A 20,481-nucleotide genomic window follows, 5' to 3' on the forward strand; every position below is an offset into this window, starting at 1 on the left:
AGGAGTGGTTTGTAAAATAAAGCCCGCATTGTTTGGCGTTATGGTTGGGAAATATACTTCACTCCAGAGACGAGTGCATCATTTGCATATCACACACACTGCTCTCAAAAATATAACACGATTTCTACGTCTTTGCAACAACAAACCCGTCTATGATCTATCTGCGCCTTCCACAGCCTATCCTCTACGATGTTTCTGTCCATGCCTCGTCTAGCGTTTTGAGACAATCGTCTGCATGTGTCATGACAAAATCATGACCTCCCGGTAGCACCCTCCAGAATACCTTGTCCTCGCCGCCGATCAACGGCAGCCCGGTCTTCGTGTAATCAGCCTCGTCAATGATCTCGTCCCCCTTGGCCAATAGCACCACCGTGGCCCCCTTTTTCCTCTCACCAAGCTTCGCCCAGACCTCGTGCTGCTCGGTCAGCGGCGCGTACCGGATGCATGACATGAACGCGGGCACGAAACCACGATGATGCTCCACCATCCAGCGCACGTAGTGCAAGACCTTGTGTTCCAAGGGCGTGGCGCGCACGCCCTCTGGGGGATCCGCCGCTTCCGCCGCCGCCACCTCGACCTCCTTGATCTGAGGAACCTTCTTCTTGCGCGCAATCGGCTGCTGCAGCCTCTTGCTGGTCAGCCAGGCCACCAGCGTCTCGGGCACGAACCCGCTCTTGAACGCAAACTGTGTCACGGCGCCAAAGAGCTCCGCCCGGATCAGCCCAGCCGGCGCCAGCAGGACCAGCGAGTCGACCAGGTTCGGGAACGCCGCCGCAAACTGCACCGCGATGCCGCCGCCGAGCGAGTACCCCACGACCTTGAGCCGCGCGCTCTTGCCCGTCCAGCTCAGATCCGACGACGCTAGCACGAGCAGCATCTGCGTAACGTACAGCCGTTCATCGTGCGGCAGATCCCCCACGCCATCCGTGAACCCCCTGCCAAACAAATCGTACAGCAGGACGCGATGCCCGCGCTCCACGAGACCGTGCGCAATGGGCGAGAGCGTCACGCACGACGTCGAAATACCGTGGACAAAGAGAACCTTGTCCCCATCCTCGGGGCCAAACTCGTACGCGCGGATCCTGCCATAGGGCGTGTCCACGTCACGGGCGCCGGGGAACTGGTCGGGCTGGTAGACAAGGGCCTTGAGGGACTCTGCGGGGAGATGGGGGAGCGTGGTCTTGAGTGGGCTGGGGAGAATCTTCTCGCGTCGAGGCCAGAGAGTCGTCTTGCCGACGAGAAGGAGGGTTGTCGTCGCCAGGGCAGTGACGGTCACGGTGACGAGAAGCGTGGTGGAGGCGGCGGGGAATTCCATGGCTGCTGCGTGCCTCAAGGGGGGGGGGGCCTCAGCTGGAGGAGAATAGCAAGGGTAAGTACCTGGTAAGGAAAATGGCGAACAGATGTGTCAGGGCGGGGGAATGGCAAGAAATTAGGCTTCCACGATGGTTCCTCCAGGACGACGCCGCGTCATGGTACCTAAACTACCTACGTATCCGTAATAATAAATCAGCGGGCACGCCGCACGACGGACGGGGCGTGCCTGCCACGTGCCGGAGCATCCGATTGCGCGGCGTCCAGTCCAATCGAGCATCCCCGTGTTCGGGAATCAGTCATCAGATCCTCAGCACCAACAAGGCACGCATTACATTATTCGGATGAGCTCTATCGTACAGCTAGCTTTTCTCTGTTCGGCCGTCAGGGGGTATCTCGTTGTGAAAATAGTACGTAGCATAGTCAAATGCTTGCTGTCGCTCATTCATCACCTCCGCGCTGCTGTCAAACCGAACCCAGCCCAACGGCCCAAGCAGCATCTCCCAGCTGCTTGACCAGCGTGCAAAGGTTTTCCACCATGGGCGGCAGGCTCTCGCATCCGTCGTTCACGTTGCTGCGGAGAAGTTCCTGGATGATCGCCATGCAAGCGCGCGGATCGTCCAGACCAGACTCGGATGTGTTCTCGCCATTCATCGGTCCGCGAATGACTGGCCGACCTTGACCGAAGCCAACAAATCTTTGAATAGGCATGGTATCGGTGCCGTCCAAGTACACGGGATCAGAAGACTGGTACGGCCGTGGCAGAGTGGACGGTCCCTTGTTGGCCTTGTTGATGACACCGTACGCCCACAGAGCTAGAGCTGCCTGCTGCACCGCCACCGCACAAAAGTCTTTCAACTGGCCAGGTGCGACGGCCTTTGCGTATCGGATAATCTGGCTTGCGCAAGACACAGCCGACCGGGCTTCGGAGCTGGATGACCACTGCTGCAGTACAGGATAAGTGCGCCGCGCTTGGTCCTCTCCCTCCTTTCCAGCGAAGAGCTGCAAGTCGTCGAGCGAAACGTGCAAGCTCATGATGAGAAAGTTGAGTACAATGTGCTCCTCAAAAGTCACGTCCGGCCATTCCTGGGCAAGAAGCTGAAAGCTCTGTAGGTCCTTTAAGAGTTCTTGGTGGCGGGATCCGAGCAGAAGATTTTGGTTCCCTCCAGCGTTGCCGTTGTTGGAGCGGGTTTTGTGGATGGCGCTCAGTCGCCGATACTCGAGTATCAGAGCCCAGAAACCATGCAAGTAGATCGAAACAGACGATTGCACATCCAACCGCAGCGTGTTGCCTGACAGTTGATGTATGTCGAAAAATAGGTCACCCATCGAGGGAAGGGGTCGGCCTCGGTCCGCATGGCGCTGCAGGTACTCGTTTTTCCACTCAAGCGCGCTACCAGCCATCCATAGCTCCTTTGGTTCGGGCAGGGGCAGCGTCAGCTCCGCATATGAGATGGCCTGGTTGGTCAAAGTCGCCATGGAACACTGCGCATCGCGAAGCAGGCAGTGGAAAACCAGACTACTCAAGTCAGTACTGAACACAGCCGTCCATAGGCTAATGGCTATACATACCGCTTCCATCTTTCCCGCTCCACCCAAAGCCTCCACTTGGCTTCTAGCTCAGCACCATCATCCGAGGGATCGACTGCCACATGCGGATAAGAAGAACGCAAGAACTTATTGCGATATCGCAGGAGCTGGTTGTTGGTCAGAGGTCTGGGTCTGGCTGCGGGCACATGCTCCACTCACCGTGACGGGGACTGTAAGTTGACTTTGCGCGAGCTCCATTTTTCTCCGGTTACCGCTCCATAAGCCAATCTCTTGTGCTAGGAGCAGTGCTTGGACAAGCCCAATATCACGAGCGGTCGGTATGTTGTCCTCAAACTGCCAGTTGTTAGTATTTGCAGAAAAGAAATATGCTCAAAGGGGGGAGGGGGGGGGGGGCCGTGCATACTTGGGTTGGGAGAGTGGCGCCTGTTCCTGTCAGCATGTGTTCGATCCCCGTACTCTGGGGTTCAGTTGACTTACGAGCCGCGTCTTGCAGGATGAACCCAAATTTTCGCAGTGTCGACATGGACGACTGAGCCGCACCAGCAGCGGCGGCCATGGCGACCCATTCCGTTGATTGTTCGTCAAGACGGAAAGTTGGGAAATGGATCCATTGTGAAGCCTGATTTGCCATGGAGAGCAGAAAGTTCTGGACAAGCACGTCCATCACCTCCACAGAGGGAAACAAGGAGGCCACTCGCATGGCACTGGAGCCCGGCCGGCACGTACTGAGGACCATTGCGAGCACACGGTCTCGAGCAGAAGGCTCGAGTCTCTCCGGCGTGATCCTGTCGATGCGATCACGCATGTCAGGCGTGCTGGCCGGACTCGCAGCAGTACCACTGTTGCGGCTCTTGCCGTTGTTGGCTGGGGTCCAGGTCGAGTTCGTCCACATTTTCACCAAGTCCTGGCGCACTTGCGCCATGTCTGTGGAGCCGTCACGGATGTGCCCGCCTGGCGCCAACCTTATCCCCTGAGACAGCGAATGATGTCCGTCCACGTTCCAGTAGTCCAGCAAACCGAGATCATCCTCGTTGAGATCAAGATTGCCCTGGTCACAATAGTCAAGTAGAGTCAGACCTTGAACTAGCCCGGAGCGTGTTGTCTCGGCCGAGTTCTCATGGACAACATCCCGCAGGAACTCGGAGAAGGGGAGACGATTAGGGTCCATTGCACTAGTGGCTGGCTGCAACTCTGGTAAACGGTCAATCAGGGCTCCTATAGATCGAGTTCTGGTTAGCTGAGGGCTCTGATATCCGTATGCTTGTCCGCAACCTGCCTTTTTCCACATAGGTCTCTGGTGTCGGTACTTGACTAGGCTCATGGCTTGAAAATCTGGCTTGGAAGGAAGGAAGAGGGGTGAAAGAACCGCCAAGTCGGTCATTGCTGTAGCGATGTTGACTGTAGTGGCGGTGGTGCTGTCGCTGATTATTGTGGTGCAGCGGAGCCAGCTCATGCACCGATTGAGGCGCAGTTGTCGGCAGAGGGCGGGGTTGAGCTTGGTGGTTGGAGTAGGACATGGATCCCATTCCCGGCGAGTGGGATTCTTCTCGCGATGTGGTGGTCGTCGACTGGGCCGGCCCATTGTTGATGGGAGCCGCCGTTGTCGCACGCCTTGCCGCCGGTTCATCCTTTCCCTGCTCATTGTTGTCCTTGCTGCTGCCCTGCACAGAGGAGTGTGCGTTGACCGAGAAATGCATCAGATGCATGGCCGCTGTAGACGGCGCTTCGGTTGAAACGCACTCGAGCTTGCGAGTAACACAGCGCTTGCAAGGCTTTGTGTCATCGCATTTCACACGAGCCACGGCGCAAGAGCGACAGGCATGAGACACCCGGCCGGCACCGGGGGAGGTCGTAGTACGACGGCGTTTCTTGGGCGAATCGTTGTCATGGTTGGCCACATGGCGTCGCAGCAAGTCTTTGCGGGCAAACGATTTCTGGCAGATGTCGCATACGAATCGTCGGCCGAGAGTGTGCGTCTGGACATGGCGCACGAGGTGCTCTGGTCGAGAGTATGAACGACCGCAGTCTCGACATGCGTACAAATTGGTGCCGCGATGGTTCGTTTGCGGGTTTGCCGGGGAAGGATTGTTTTCCGCAGTATCAATTGTGTCGCGGTTCGAGTCGACAGCCAGGGCCGAAGTCGCGGTTAGCGCTGGAGATGAAGGTGACGCTGGAGCAACTGCTGACGCGGCCCCATGGCCTTGATGGTTGCGAGCGTCCGTCGAGCCATGGCTTTGTGTGCGAAGACGCCCATCTTGCGCAACTGTTGCCGGCTCTTTCAATGGTGAGCTCAACGTGGATGAAAGCGCAAATGAGGCCGTGGGCGCAGTGGGAGGCGCCAGTCGTACTTGTAGAGTTGAGCTCGACCCTGATGGTAGTGGTGGTGGCAGCGATACTGGTGGGACTGTGTGATTACGCGTATTGGGACTGGCAGAGGCACCAGCCCTGGACACGTTCCTGGACTGCTGCGATTGCGGACGCGCCTGTGGTGAATCATGTTGCTGACTAGCATACGAAGAAGGGGAGGCTGGATAAAGATCACGTCCAGATGTTGGCCGGGGAGGGTCGAGGATATGGGACAGTGGCCCGGCCATGGTTCCAGGATTGCCGATTGTCCGTCTGGGTGGGAGTCGAGAAGACGTCCGAGTCCAGCGCCCGCCCCAACTCACCCACAACTACCAAACCCGCCTGGACGAATCGCGCAGCGCAAAGTGGTTCACAGACAGCAGTGGGCCCAGGAGAGGCGTCGCATGCAAGAGCGACATGGGCGGCACAGAGGCAGTGCAGCAAGAGCTTCCTGTCGAATGCGCGTATCGCTCGCTGGTGGGTGAGCTGGCTGGCTGGAGGTGCGGGTGCGGGTGTGGGTGCTGATCCCGTTGGGCCAACTGCTGTAACTTGGTCGGCAGAGTCAGCCGCGTTCAGGATGGGAAGACGAAGAAGGCGTAGGCACGTACGCAGTAGATCCGCAAGATTGGAAGAGAAAGTCAAGTGTCTGGCAAAGGTAATCAGGAGGACTGGACCCCGATAGTCAAAGACCAAGGGGGTGTCCGGCCTGTCAGTGCATATTCGAGGCGCTCCGAGGTGGGCTGTCGTCGTAAGCTCTTTTTCTGCACCGTGGCGGCGCTCAAGCAAATCATCGATGCATCCTGGGCGGGCAGGCCTCGTCATGGCTCGGCGCCGGGGAATCAACAAGAATTTGATTAAGGATACGCGAAGGTACAGCTAAGATGGTGTCGGCGATCTGCTTTACCCCTGAATACGTGTATACCTTACGCACAAACAAGCTCCTGCTGCGTCTTGTTCTTGCCCACGCTGCTCTACTTACTCGCTCTTGCCTCTTTCTCGGGTGCACACAATAAGGGGTGGGCGACCTCCGGCAGTCAGGTCCATATCGATAAGCATCAGCCGCGCAAGCTTATTATTACCTTAGTGGATGCCCTGAACCGTGATTCCGCGAACTGTGCCTGCCTGGTCAATTGTTATGCTGGCTCCCAGAGTTCTCCCCAAGAAATACGCGTACTGCCGAGCACCGCACTTACCCTCCAGCTCGTGATTTAGGCAAGAAGAGCATCGCCGGTCGTTTGTAAACTCTGCATCCCTCCCGATCATCACTGCCGTCACGGAAGGAGAGTTGCGCGTACCATCTCTTGGCGGACCCTCCCGACCTCCAGTCGCTTCTGGGCCGGTCCTCCGGTCAAGTAAGTCAACGGAACCTCCAGCAAGCAACGAAATCAGGATGCCCTGCCCTTGTCTATCCTGTCTGAGAGTCTGCGTACGATACGTCCAAATCCGCTGCTTTCTCTGTCACCTACTCGTCCCCGAACGGCGCCTTTGCGAGATTATACTACGTAATTCATGGACAATTGCTTGCCTCTCCTGCTCTCGCTTGGCAATGGCACCTTCGGAATGAGGGGGTCCAGTCCTCTGCCTGCGCCCGGCTCCGACGCCAGCATATCTGTGCCACTTCCACGTATTTTACGATGCGTACTACTACGCACATGCATGATTCAAACTTGTAGGTTAGTCAGTGCATTCAACGGCAACCGCCGGCCTCAATGACTCGCAATTTTGAATGTCCAAAGTGATCCAGCGGCGCGTCCTGCAGTGGGTTCTGCCTGTGGTACCTTTGATGTGCCAAGATCACAGGCACAAGCCGCCAAGCTCCTTCGCGAGAATCGATCCGCCATGACTGAAATGCCACGCGTCCCCGGTTAGACAACTTGACGCCCTGCAATCGGAACGATGGCCATGTGGTGCGCGAGTCTTTGTATCAGCATTGAAGAGGAATTTTTGTTGCTCCCTGTTGCCAATGCGCCATGTTAGCTCTCTTGAGCAATTCACGAGTCGTCAGCCCTACGACTAGCTAGGAGCCGGTTAAACCGCTGCGTCTCTGCGTGCGCTGTCGAGTGACTTGCGGCGAAACAAATACTTGTAATTACGCGTGTCCTTCGGCAGGGATCAAGCCGCAACCTTCGCATGGGCATTGCCACCATGCAGCATTTGACAGTGCAGCAACAAGACTCTTTCTTATACGATGTTTGTTTTCTATCCCACTATTACGGCAATTACGTGCCGTACATGTGCAATATTGCCAAGTCGGTTTAGCGAGGTTGCTTTTGAGCCTCATCTTCCACCTCTATGCTCTGTGTCACTCATCAACTGTTTCCAGAACATAACCAGGCTCTAAATGTCTATTTGTTCGGGTCACTAAACATTGAAGCATGACGCTACGCTACGTACCATGATTGATACTACTACGTATCATCCATGCTCCTCACAGTCACAGAGAGAGGCCGCTGTCAATCACAGCATTGGCACCAGTGACACTCTTGGATCTGACAAAGCACAGCACCTGGTCGGCCACGTCCTCGACCGTCACCAAACGCTTGAGGGGCGTCCTTTCTCGCGTCGCTTCGGGTACATTCTCGGGGAAAACCGTCTTGGCCCAGTCCTAAGACTTATCAGCGATTGTATCCGAAACATGTTCGGCTTGGGACCCACGGTCAACATCAATCCGGGCGAGACGCTGTTGACTCGAATGTTGGGACCGGCACTTTTCGCCAAACCCTTGATGAGGTGCAGCTGCGCTGCCTTGGAGACACTGTACGCCTTCGGCACCCAACCGTCAGTGTGAGTCCGTCTGACAAGTGAGGGCCATGACTTACAAGTGAGCTCCCGCTCACAGTCACTCCGGCCAACGACGCGGTGGCAATGAACGAGCCCGAGGTCTTGTCCAGATGGCTCTTGGATGCATGCATTAGGAACAGATGCGACTTGACGTTCATGTTATAACACCTGTCCCAATCATTTTCAACAATATTGTCGTCCAGGTTGGTGATGTCCCTGTATGTCGTCCAACCGCCATTTGAGAAGACAACATCCAAGCGCCCAAAGTGGTCGACAGTAGCATCCACCAGTTTGTAGATGGCGTCGCGGTCTGCCAGGTCGGCACGAAGCGCTATGAAGTCATCGGATCTTGCATCTTCTGTGGATGACCGTAGTTGCTGCACTAGATCGTTCGCGCGTGCCTCGTTGTTGTTGAAATTCACGGCCACACGAAAGCCACTCCTTGCGAAAAGCTTGGCAGTAGCAGCTCCCAGTCCTGCGGAGCCAGCGGTCGCCAACGCGACAGGCTTTACACTCATGTTTAGATTGAACGCAGCATCAGCTTGGTGCGTGACCAGGATAGACTAGAGATTAGGTAGTCTGTCCCTGACAGCAGTCAACAGCTCTCCAGGTTGTGTTTAGTGCCAATGCGGGGTAAACAACCTCCCTTGGAGTAAGTGGAAGTAATAAGTGAAAGACTGAAAGTACTTTACCAGTGGACAAGTGCTGCTTTTCAGGCACCGTGCCAAAAGTTAAGACATAGGGTAGCTAACACTTCACTGCTGAAGTTGGCTGACAGCATTCGCAAGCAGCGAGCGACATTCTTCCAGCATCTCGGGATACATAAATTTCAGAGTCAGTTGGCGACATTGAACTTGAAACGACGGCATGTTCCACTTTTCCCTCACTGCCCTTTCCAGCCTTTCAGGTGGCTGTCCTTTTAAGGCAAACTGCACTAATATCAGTATAATGACTAATCAGAAAAGTAGCGTGACCAGTCTGTCAAAAGTGGCGCCTGATAAGCTTCCCCAGCTGCAAGATTACCACCGATAAGAAAGTCCATGCTCCATGATCCCTGTCTGTGACTTATCGACGACGCAATCTGGATCGCGTGTTCCAGCTTCCCCTCGCAAGACGCACGAGTGCACATCCGGAATCATTTCTTTCACTGTCCGCATCGCTTGCTACGCTGCGTCTCAACCCGTGCACAGCGTCCGTAATGCAGCATGACTAGACGCTACCTGACCTAGGCTAGCCGAAGGTGAGATGAATGGCGCGAGTCAACCACTCCCCCCAAGGTGCTAATAAGCGTGTCGCAGAGTGACCCAACCAAGGGCGCAACGTTGGGTTCATCGAGACTCTCGCATCTATTGCCCACGTGCGCATGTCCTCTTTTTCATCTTTTCCATTCATATTCACAGCGACTGCCTGAAAGCTTCCCCGTTCTCTCGTTACAGAAGCCGGCTTCTTCGAATGCACCACGATGGCAAGCTCCGAGCCGGATGCAGCAGGCCCCGCCACCGACCTCGCCGACGACGCGCCCAGCCATCGCCCTGATAGCATATACTCCGATTCCGTCGCCTCTTCCGCATCTGGAATATCTCTTAGCCGCCAGAGTTGTCCGTTGAGAACCCAAGACTTCCACGACCAAGAGTGCTCACGATACTTTGACTGTCCCTCCCACACCCTTGAACGATCTCCCTCGAGCCCGACCGATCGTCACGCGGACCGCCCGCCCAACCTGGACCTGGATGACCTAGGAATGACGAGCCGACCAGGCGAAACTAGACAAAACGAGCAAACAGCAACAGCGATCGCAGCGCGCGATCGCCCGCTTCCGCCCCAACCTACGGAAGACGAGGCGCAGTCGGACGACGAAGGGCCGGTACAGCCAAATGAACGCATGGCGTCCTTTGCTCGCAGACCTAGTCAGGCATCTATCGGTCGAGTGCCGCCATCACCCAGTACGCCGGGGCGTTATGAGTTCCGGCCTGGCGCGGAAAGACCCTTGATCCCCTTGGGCCATGGACCTCTTCCAGCTCTGCCCCACAGCCGTTCAAGGCCGCACACGGGCGGTCGGAGTCCTTCAGACTACATTGCTCCGAGATGGCAGCCGGATGCGGAGGTTACGTACTGTCCAATCTGCCAGACGCAGTTCAGCTTCTTCGTGCGGAAGCACCACTGCAGGTAAGGCACCGGCGGCTTGTCGTCGAAGCCGGACACTCGCTGACTCGTTTGTAACAGGAAATGCGGAAGGGTCGTGTGCAACGCTTGCTCACCTCATCGGATCATCATACCTCATCAGTTCATCGTGAGGCCACCGGGGTACGAGCTTCCACCGGAGAGCTTGCTCATGGATCAGCTCGGAATTGGGTATGTCGATGTGCACGGATCTGGAGGCGAAAGAGTCAGGCTCTGCAATCCATGCGTCCCAGACCCCAACGTGGCGCCGCCTCAGAATGCCTCGGGTTCATTGCCGCCGACCTCGCCTGGCTCGGCTCGCGCGCCACATCAGCGATCTCGAAGTAGTATTGGAGATGCTTATGGTGCAGCGACTGCCTCTAACAGGTACGGCGTTGTTTTTGCCAGTGGTCAACAGAACGATGTGTTTCAAACTTCTGCGCCGAGACACAGGAGTGTCACATTGGTACGTGTAACGTGTTGTTTGCTCTACAATATGCCTGTGCTAACTCGTTGCAGAGCCCGGGAGCTCACGCCATGCCTCACCCATCATCACGAGCGCGGCCGGGCCCGTCCACCTACTATCCTGGTGTCCATGCCCGTTACTCAACCAGCGCGTCGAGCTCATCTGCACCCTTCTATCCTGCACGCTACAGCTCACTTGGCCAGGGGCCAGCCTCACCACGCCATCGAAATCTACCACCAACTCCTCAGATTGCAGAGGAAGACGAGTGTCCCATATGCCACCGTGAGCTGCCTCGGCGAACATTCCCAGACTTTGCCACTCTGCGGGAAGATCACATCAATGCATGCATCCAGTCACACAGCACGTACGGGAGCCCACTGCCGAGGCCAGAAGGCGACACACGCGAGCAGCCCGCGGTCGCACCTAGGAGGACCGGCATGTACACGTACCCAGCAACTGAAAAGGATTGCATCGATGATGCGGAATGCACTATATGCTTGGAGGAGTTTGCAGTTGGCGTGCCAATGGCGCGACTGGAGTGTCTCTGCCGTTTTCATCGTTCTTGCATCACCGCATGGTTCGTCAACCATCCAGGGAGGTGCCCAGTGCACCAGCATGACGGTTTTGGATATTAGCGCTGCATTTGCGAACGTTGACATAGCATGGACGGCTAGTCATGAAATTCTTTCTATTTCGGCGCAACGGGGAGTCTGCGGTATACTTTTCAGGGGCAGGAGGAGCTGGCATACACGTACACTCACTCCACTCACTCTCTTAGTCTTTAGTACCGGGGAAACAAGACGCGATGGTCGTCCTGCCTTGATCCTCTAGTCTAGTATCTCAGCATATCATGAATTTTCTTCTCTGTTTGGAACGACGTAGCGATAGCAACTATGATCTTGAGATTTCCACTTCCAAGCGGCGCTCTGTACGAGACTGGATACACGCCAACGTAAAGCTTGTACGCGTCCTGTACTCTGTCGCGGAAGTGGAGAGGATGGCGCCCACAGCTTTGATTAGGAGGCACAAAGACTAAATCAAGGTGCGCGGCTACTGTTGTCTGAACAGCAATGCTCGGTTGTGAAACGTTTCGTGAGACTTGGCCAAATGTCATAACTGCGATAGATAACGTTAACTATTGTGCTGTCGAGTGCCTACCCTAGATGCTGATCTTGGCGCTCGCATGTGAGGCCGCCACGACTTTGATCATTTCCCAGCGCATCCACAATGGCCCATGCAGATCGATCTTTCGCACGCCCCGCCGCAACGTTGGCCCTTGAAAGGTGGGCCGCTGCAGGGCGGGTGGGGAGATGGGGATGGTGCGAGATACCTCGTCATCAGGCGTGGGTTGTGTGCTGTGAAAGGTACCATTCAAACCCCAGCCACCAATGATGAGGGTCAATTCTGGGCATTACGTCGCCCGCTCAGCTGGGCAGGGGCCTGACAATCAGTCACCAACTCAATGAATGAATATCCTGTTCAGCATCCAATCCAATCCACTTCAATCCAGTCCCACTTCCCTCAAGGCTCAACCACACCCTCTGTCGTCCCATGCTGCAATTCTCCTTTGTCCTCCACTCTGCCCCCATCTACACGCGGCAAAGCTAGTCCAGGACGTTGGGAAGGGAATCTTCCTGCACCAGCCGCACCTCCACTAGTAGGCTCCCGCTATCTACCTCACTACTACGGAGTAGGCTAGGAAGCTAAGGCAGCTTGCCTTCCCTCCTTCAGCTCCAACCAGCCCTCCTCCACCTGTCGTCGACAGCCATTTCATATTGCCCTCCCTCCATTTCCCGCGACTCCCACGGGCGTCGAATTTGACCTTCACCAGCCGATCCGGGCCTCCGCGCTACATTTTCTGCGACTCGACGCGCCTACTCCGCATCTCCAACAACAATTCGATTCGCGCGCGGCCAACATCTCGCCATTCTGGACCCCTCACCCAGCCAATAGCTCTCGACAAGCTAGCTACTTGCTCTTGACGACACCTGCGCGAGAGCTCCTGAGGACCGCGCACCGACCCAATCAGCCTTGGGTACAACAACCACTGGCAACTATTGCCTCCGCGAAGATTATAAACCGCTACCATGGCGTCACGCGAAGCTGCGGAGCTCAAAACCGAGGGCGTAATTGAGGCGGCGGACAACCCTGAGACCAATGTCACCGCAGACGACGCGCAAAAGGAGATGGTCGCACAGTCGAAGAATGCGGGTGTGCCTGCATTTACTTTTGACCCGGATGCCTCGCCCGAGGAGAAGCGCCGCCAAGCGCAAGCTGTGGGTTGACCTCAGGAGTACTCATCTCTTGAATCCGGACTGACAAGATGGATATAGGCCGTCCCTGCCGAGCTTCGGAAGCACAACAAGGCGACCGCTATCGTTTCCGACATTGATGATGGCACTGGACCCGACGAAGACCTGCCCGAAGCGGGCAAGGGAGGTGCCATTGACGTTGCCAAGGATGCATCTGGCAACAAGGTAGCAGAGGTAGACCCAGAAGCGAGTGAACCTCCCTTTTCGCGAACAGGCTGGGCTCCTAAATTTGGTGCTATCGGTGAGAAGATTACCGACGACGAGAGCTTGCTGGACCATGCCACTTGGGTCGAGGGCAGGCTCCCCGATCATCTCTACGGAGGTAAGTATCGACCCAGCACTCCTGAATTGCCGACGCACCTCGTCTCACATCTTCTCAGATTGGTACCACAACTGCGCCGTGATTGTCTTCGCGTGCGTGTTCTCATGGCTAATTGCCGTACTCGGCGGTGGCCTGGGCTGGGTCTTGATCATCATGACTACCTGCTCAGTGTACTACAGGACCTCGCTGCGGCGTGTGCGCCGAAACTTCCGCGATGACATTCGGCGCGAGATGGCCATGAAGAAGCTGGAAGACGACAACGAGTCGCTGGAATGGATCAACTCCTTCCTCGTCAAGTTCTGGCCCATTTACCAGCCTGTGCTGGCGCAAACCGTCATCAACTCGGTCGACCAGGTCCTCAGCACCGCCACGCCATCTTTCCTCGATAGCTTGAAGCTCAAGACATTCACGCTCGGTACCAAACCCCCGCGCATGGAGCATGTCAAGACATACCCAAAGACAGAAGACAACATTGTGCTCATGGACTGGAAGTTCAGCTTCACCCCCAACGACACCGCCGACATGACTGCTCGTCAGCTCAACAACAAGATCAACCCCAAGGTTGTCCTGGAAATCCGTGTTGGCAAGGCAATGATCAGCAAGGGTCTCGACGTTATCGTGGAGGACATGGCGTTTTCCGGCATCATGAGGCTGAAGGTCAAGCTCCAAATTCCGTTCCCGCACATTGAGCGAGTCGAAATGTGCTTCCTCGAGCGACCCATGATCGATTATGTCTGCAAGCCTTTGGGTGGTGATACCCTCGGCTTTGACATCAATTTCATCCCTGGTCTGGAGAGCTTCATCCAGGAGCAGATCCATGGTAATCTCGCGCCCATGATGTATGCGCCCAAGACTTTTCCCATCGAAGTGGCCAAGATGCTGGCCGGCTCGCCCGTGGATCAAGCTGTGGGCGTACTGGCTGTCACACTCCACGGTGCTCACGGTCTCAAAAACACAGACAATTTCTCTGGTACCGTCGATCCATACGCCTGCGTCACAGTCAATCAGCGCGCTGAACTCGCCCGGACCAAGACTATCGAAGACAACCCCAATCCCCGCTGGAACGAAACTCACTACATTATCATCAACTCTTTCGCCGAGTCTCTCGACATCCAGGTGTTCGACAAGAACGAGTTCCGTAAATCCAAGATGCTCGGTGTTGCTTCGTTCCGCTTGGAGAACCTCGAGGAACTGCACGAGCATGAGAACGAACGTCTTGAAGTGATTGCAGATGGCAAGGCTCGCGGAACCCTATCAGCTGACTTTCGTTTCTTCCCGGTCTTGGAGACGACCAAGAATGAGGACGGTGTCGAGGAGCCGCCGCCAGAGTCCAACCAGGGCATCCTCCGTTTCAACGTGCAGCAGGCCAAGGATCTGGACGGCACCAAGAGCCTGGTCGGACAACTCAACCCCTACGCCACCATGTTCCTCAACGGCAAGCAGATCCACCAAACGAAAAAGCTCAAACGAACGAACAATCCCATCTGGGATAATGGCTCCCGGGAGATCCTCATCACTGATCGTAAGAAGGCCAAGCTCGGTGTTACAATCAAGGATGATCGGGACCTTGCTGGCGACCAGGTGCTTGGCAAGTACCAGATCAAGCTTGATGATATGATCGAGTGCATGGAGCAAGGAAAGGAATGGTATCATTTGGCTGGCGCTTCCACCGGCCGTGTGCATATGACCGCTCAGTGGCGACCTGTGGCGATATCAGGAGTAGTCGGCACCGGCGGATACTCTACCCCCATTGGTGTCATGCGATTTCACTTCAAGAAGGCCAACGACCTGCGCAACTTTGAGGCTTTTGGCAAATCCGACCCTTACACCCGCGTGCTGGCGTCTGGTATCCAAAAGGCCAGGACCGTGACTTTCCGCAATGACCTCGACCCCGAGTGGGATGAGGTCCTTTACGTGCCCATTCATTCACCCCGCGATAAAGTTACATTGGAAGTTATGGACACCGAGAAGATGGGTAAGGACCGCAGTTTGGGCTTGGTGGAGCTCTTTGCTGGGGACTTTGTCAAAGAGGAGAATGGCGAATACCTCGTCCACGACCAGAAGAAGGAGCGCACGGACGGCCTGCTTCTCCACGGAAAAGGTATGCCCAAGGGTACGCTAACCTACACTGCGGCCTTCTACCCAACTCTGAATATCGCCGACCCCGAGGAAGAGGAAGAAGAGGCTGCCGAGGCAAAATCTAAGCCCTTATCAGATGACGCCAGCGAGAAGCCGAGAATTTCCACCGACCGTGCCAGCAACGCCGGTAAGTTCAAGGCGAGCCTCGACAAGCCAGGCTCAGAGAAGAGCGGCGGCACCGATTCCGACTCCCTTCCTCCGCCAACGCCTACGACCGCTGGGAGACGGTCCGTGGATCAACGTCCCAAGTTGCGCCTCAGCCCCGAGGAGCTGCTTCGCCACGAGAGCGGTTTGCTGATTTTCAGGCTTATGGAGGCTGAGATGCCCGAGTCATATACTTCGCTGGAAGTTTTCGTCGATGATCACCTATACCCGTCTTACACTTCTGCCACGGCTCCCAAGCGGAACTACAAGTTTGACGAGATTGGCGACTGTGTCATTCGTGAGCTCGAATTCTCGCGTCTTACGATCAAGGCCCGCAAGAAGGGCGACGACGTGGACGAACATCTGGCGTCCCTCAGTGGCAACACCCTGGATACACTCAAGCAATGCTTGGTGAGTCTCTCGGAAACTTCCCCCCTTGGTGGGCATAGCTAACGATTGTAGAACAACCCCACCATACTCAAGCTCAAGCCTGACGAGGGCCGCGGCGGCTGGGTTAAGGTCAGCTTGAAATACGTGCCCATCAATATGTCACTCGATCCAAGCGAGAGCATCAACAACATGGGCAAGCTGCGCCTCGACATTCTCGACGGTCAAGATCTGCCCTCTGCTGATAGGAACGGCAAGAGTGATCCTTATTGCAAGTTCGAGCTCAACGGCAACGAAATCTTCAAGACCAAGGTCCAGAAGAAGACGCTCAACCCCGTATGGAATGAGTTCTTCGAGGTGGAAGTACCTTCGCGCACAGCTGCCGAACTCGTTGTCAAGGTCTATGACTACGACTTTGCTGACAAGCCGGATTTCCTCGGCGCTGCGAATGTCAACCTCGAGGCTCTTGACCCCTTCAAGGCTACCGAGTCCAAGCTCATGCTTGACGGCAAATCCGGTATGGTCAGGGTCCGCATGCTCTTCCGGCCAGACTACGTTAGGCGCGCCCGACAGGGCACCTCTACCTTCCAAGGCACGTTTGGTGGTCCTGGGAGGATCGTGACGGGTGTTGCCGGGGCCCCTATCAAGGGTGGAGCGGCCGTGGCTGGTGTGGTGGGCTCTGGCGTTGGCAAGGGTGCTACGTTCCTGCGCCGTGGTCTGTTCGGCAAGAAGGATGAGGACGAGCCGAATGGTTCGGTGCCCGTGATTACCACAGATGGAAGTGACAGTCCGGTCCGATCCCGAGGCGGGACCGAGACCCCGACTGACCGACCTACAACAAGCCAAGGCCAGTATAACCATAACCGGACTAAGAGCATCGGCGCTGCGTCGACTCGCAGCTACCAACCAGGTGCTGCAGGCACGGGCACAGCCCACTTCACGGTCGTCAGTGCGACTGGCTTCCCTCCCTCCTCCGACCTGTATGTCCAGATCACCCAGTTGGGCGGCAAGGAAAAGACCGTTGGCAAGACCAAGCATTTCAAGACATCTGAGGGGCAATGGAACTTTGACGAGTCTTTCAAGGCCACATGCACCGCAGAGACGTTCTTCAAGGTCGAGGTCAAGGGCGAGCACACGTTTGGTAGGGACGACGAACTCGGCGAGACCAAGTATGTCGTTGACGAGTCCGGATCGGGTGCGGCGAAGGAGGTGTCCGTCGGCAGCGGCACGGTTGTGATCAAGAGCACGTTCCAGCTCCCAGAGTCGTCCAGCTTGTCGGCCGATTCCCCCAGCCGCTCGATGCGACGCAGCTTCTTGAGCAAGCGCGATACGGGACGCAGCAGCAGGGAAGGGACGCCCAATGCTTAGAAGGATGCGACGCGATGGAGGCGAGGAGGGTGACGGACAATGGGCACTGCGGGGGTCTGTTGTTGCCGTTATATTGATGGTGGTCTGGTTCAGCAGAGTTCGTGATTTTAGTGCGCTAATTGTGAAGCAAGTATGTGTTTTGTCGGGTAAGGGTACCTTGTCCGGGCCAGAATAGCAATGGAGTTTCAGTATCTGTGACAATTCTGTTATTGCTACGTGATCTACTTGTACAAAGGCGAAGAAAGCTGTCGAGTTTGTCCTGCTTGTCCGTCGTGCTCAGTCCCTCATGTGGCAGCTACTTACCCTGTACGGCAAAGGGTGGAGTTGTTCGTAGTGAGGGGCCATCAGCCACAGCAACAAGCCACACTCCGAGCTCCTCACATCTGGCGAGCGCCAGTGACGACGCGGAAGCTGCCTGACTGGAGCTCAGCAAGCAACCTCATCCCACCGTCTACCACAACTCTGGTCCACCATCTCCTCGAGACCGTAACGACGAAACACCAGATCTCGTCATTCTGCGGCCCCATATAACAAACAGCCGATTCTCTTTCTCATTCACAATCCACCAGCATGGACGCCCTCGTGGCCAAGTACAGCCGCCCCGCGGCAGAGGAATCAGACCCCTTCGAGAATGAGCTGGAGTCTCAAGATCTCATGAACCCGGCGGATCATCTCTCTCTAAAGTTTGCCATGCCACCTGTTGCTCAGGTATGACCCATTCAGTAGAGCCACGCAGGCTGTCCAGGTGGCGGCAGATCAGGGCAGGAAATCTAACTTTGTCATTCACAGCCTTCCTCATGGCTCCGCGCTGCGACCGACGACCGATCCAACCCAGAGTGCCCCATCAAGATCGCCCACGGTACCACAACCCTCGCCTTCCGCTTCCGGGGCGGCATCATTGTCGCGACCGATTCCCGTGCCACCGCCGGCGACTGGATTGCCAGCCAGACCGTCAAGAAGGTCATTGAGATCAACAGCGTCCTGCTGGGCACCATGGCCGGTGGCGCCGCCGACTGCCAGTACTGGCTCGCCTGGCTGGGCATGCAGTGCCGCCTGCACGAGCTGCGTCACAAGCGCCGCATCAGCGTCGCCGCCGCGAGCAAGATCCTCGCCAACCTCGTGTATTCGTACAAGGGCATGGGGTTGAGCATGGGCACCATGTGCGCGGGCGTCACGGCCGAGGAAGGACCTGCGCTGTACTACGTCGACAGCGACGGGACGCGGCTGGCGGGCAACCTGTTCTGCGTGGGGTCCGGTCAGACCTTTGCGTACGGTGTGCTGGACGCCGAGTACAAGTACGAGCTGAGCAACGAGGAGGCACTGGAGCTCGGGCGGAGGAGTATCCTCGCGGCGGCGCACAGAGATGCCTACTCTGGTGGCTACATCAACCTGTACCACATTGAGGAGAAGGGCTGGACACGCCACGGATTCAGCGACACGAACCCCATCTTCTGGAAGACCAAGCTCGAGAAGGGCGAGTTCTCCAACGTTACGAGCGAGCTGGAGTAGACGGAGTGGGGATGGTAGTGGGAGACGTAGCAGCAGGCCAAGCAGCTGTACAACAATGAAGAATAACGACTCAATCAAGACTTGCGCTAATCTACATGCTGCAATGCGTGCCTATGCTCGTAATCTAGCCTACATATGTGATACATTTCATACACAGGTTTAGTCCTGGATTAGTTCTTCACCCAGCCTTGGGCACCCATGATGCCGCCATCTATCCTCTCATCGAGCGGCCATTTCCTGATCATCAACACATCCAAGTCCGTCGTCCATCCACGCTCGAACATTTCCATCCCCGCCCAGGCAATCATGGCCGCATTGTCAGTGCAAAGCCCCACGGGCGGCACCACAATCTTCAGTCCGACAAGGCCCCGAGCACGCAACGTGGAGCGCACGACATGCAGCAGGAATCTGTTGCAGGCCACACCTCCAGCCAGCACGAGGGTAGGACACGCTTGGAGACCATGCACATCGGACAAGGCGAGCACGAGACGATCCGCGATATGCCGAAACGCAGCCGCCATGACGTACCGCGCCAACACCTTCCGCTGCTCGACATCCATATCACCGACCCGGTCCATAATCTTCTTCGCGTTCGTGCCCAGGCCGGAGAAGGAGAACTCTAGCTTCCGCGTGTGGGAGAGAGGGATCTTGAAAGCCCAGTCATAACCCTCTTTCTGAAGCACCATCGCCTCACCGCCCCGTTTGCTTCTGGCCTGGAAAAAGGCATACTCCTCCTCCGTCCCGCCATCTGGAAAGGCAAACGCCTCCAGCAGACGACCGTACATGACGTCCGTGGCGGAGCGCAGGACATCGGCAGGCAGGACGACACGCGCCACCTGGTCGAGCATGTTGCCCACGGCCGTGTCGAGCGTGCTGGCGAGTATCTCGTGATCGACGAGACTCCGCGAATGTACAAGCTGTGTGTGCCCTCCCGAGACGAGCAGCGACAGAAACGGCCCATCAAGTGACCCTCCCTCGTCCACGGGCATGGGCGCCCGGATCGCCCTGGCGAGCTTTGGTGTGAGGGCGTGGGCCTGCATGTGATGCACCCCGACCATGGGGACGTCCCACGCGGCGCAAAGACCTTTCGCCGTGTTCAGGCCTGTGGCGAGATTGGTCACGATGCCCGGACCTCTCGTCACGGACACAAAGTCCGGCTTGGTGGCGCCGTCGGGCAGACACGCCAGGCTCTTCCGCAGCAGCGGCGCGAGGGCGCGGGTGTGGCCCTTGGCCGCCTCGACGGGGTGGACGCCTGCAAAGGCGAGGTGGTCGCTCGATATGCGCTCGTTGAAGAGGAGTCTGTGCTCGTTGGTCAGGTCATTGCGATGGAGGATCGCGACGCCCGTGTCGTCGCATGATGTCTCGATCGCGAGGGTCGACAGATGCCTGGGAGAAAACAGCGATGGCCGGAGGAGGGCCTGCCGCTTAGGGAGGAGGGAACATGGTCGGAAGCGCATGAGGTCGTGGGCTCATGAAGAGGAGTTGGACAGGCGTCGGATCTAGGAAGGAAAAGTGTCAATATTCCCAATCCCATGTGAAGTGTGCAAATAATGACTACCCTGTATCGGTCGCGACACCTGCGCAAGCAATAGCATAATCAGCTTTGCTTACCTTGCCTTCAATTGCGAATGACTTGTCCTTTCTCTCGGTAAATGTTTTGGTACCTGATGAAAGGTTTACTTGCC

General features: G+C 56.6%; 7 protein-coding genes across 7 annotated transcripts; 3 read left to right on the top strand and 4 right to left on the bottom strand.

Moving 5' to 3' along the window:
- Positions 1–184: 184 nt before the first annotated feature.
- On the bottom strand, positions 185–1,315 carry J7T54_006046 (uncharacterized protein; the record flags this gene model as incomplete). The annotated part of the gene is made up of 1 exon (XM_051503186.1): positions 185–1,315. The coding sequence occupies one exon, from the start codon at positions 1,313–1,315 to the stop codon at positions 185–187; it is 1,131 nt and encodes a 376-aa protein (XP_051366563.1).
- Positions 1,316–1,776: 461 nt separating this feature from the next.
- J7T54_006047 (Early growth response protein-like protein) lies at positions 1,777–4,568 on the bottom strand (the record flags this gene model as incomplete). The annotated part of the gene is made up of 6 exons (XM_051503197.1): positions 1,777–2,830; positions 2,884–3,008; positions 3,061–3,195; positions 3,266–3,285; positions 3,340–4,077; positions 4,229–4,568. 6 exons carry the CDS (start codon positions 4,566–4,568, stop codon positions 1,777–1,779), a joined length of 2,412 nt encoding a protein of 803 aa, XP_051366564.1.
- Positions 4,569–7,642: 3,074 nt separating this feature from the next.
- Positions 7,643–8,507, bottom strand: J7T54_006048 (Short-chain dehydrogenase; the record flags this gene model as incomplete). Its single annotated transcript, XM_051503208.1, has 3 exons — positions 7,643–7,813; positions 7,864–7,971; positions 8,028–8,507. 3 exons carry the CDS (start codon positions 8,505–8,507, stop codon positions 7,643–7,645), a joined length of 759 nt encoding a protein of 252 aa, XP_051366565.1.
- A 944-nt stretch (positions 8,508–9,451) lies between these two features.
- Positions 9,452–10,497, top strand: J7T54_006049 (uncharacterized protein; the record flags this gene model as incomplete). The annotated part of the gene is made up of 4 exons (XM_051503219.1): positions 9,452–9,932; positions 10,008–10,155; positions 10,213–10,341; positions 10,404–10,497. 4 exons carry the CDS (start codon positions 9,452–9,454, stop codon positions 10,495–10,497), a joined length of 852 nt encoding a protein of 283 aa, XP_051366566.1.
- A 2,205-nt stretch (positions 10,498–12,702) lies between these two features.
- On the top strand, positions 12,703–17,287 carry J7T54_006050 (uncharacterized protein; the record flags this gene model as incomplete). Its single annotated transcript, XM_051503230.1, has 4 exons — positions 12,703–12,891; positions 12,949–13,249; positions 13,308–15,943; positions 15,995–17,287. 4 exons carry the CDS (start codon positions 12,703–12,705, stop codon positions 17,285–17,287), a joined length of 4,419 nt encoding a protein of 1,472 aa, XP_051366567.1.
- Positions 17,288–17,857: 570 nt separating this feature from the next.
- On the top strand, positions 17,858–18,796 carry J7T54_006051 (Proteasome subunit beta type-like protein; the record flags this gene model as incomplete). Its single annotated transcript, XM_051503241.1, has 2 exons — positions 17,858–17,995; positions 18,077–18,796. The coding sequence occupies 2 exons, from the start codon at positions 17,858–17,860 to the stop codon at positions 18,794–18,796; spliced, it is 858 nt and encodes a 285-aa protein (XP_051366568.1).
- Positions 18,797–18,966: 170 nt separating this feature from the next.
- On the bottom strand, positions 18,967–20,253 carry J7T54_006052 (tRNA N6-adenosine threonylcarbamoyltransferase-like protein; the record flags this gene model as incomplete). The annotated part of the gene is made up of 1 exon (XM_051503252.1): positions 18,967–20,253. The coding sequence occupies one exon, from the start codon at positions 20,251–20,253 to the stop codon at positions 18,967–18,969; it is 1,287 nt and encodes a 428-aa protein (XP_051366569.1).
- Positions 20,254–20,481: the final 228 nt, after the last annotated feature.

Source organism: Emericellopsis cladophorae (genome assembly GCF_022114955.1).
Source record: "Emericellopsis cladophorae strain MUM 19.33 chromosome Unknown NODE_1_length_1489480_cov_119_871856, whole genome shotgun sequence".
NCBI lineage: Eukaryota > Fungi > Ascomycota > Sordariomycetes > Hypocreales > Bionectriaceae > Emericellopsis > Emericellopsis cladophorae.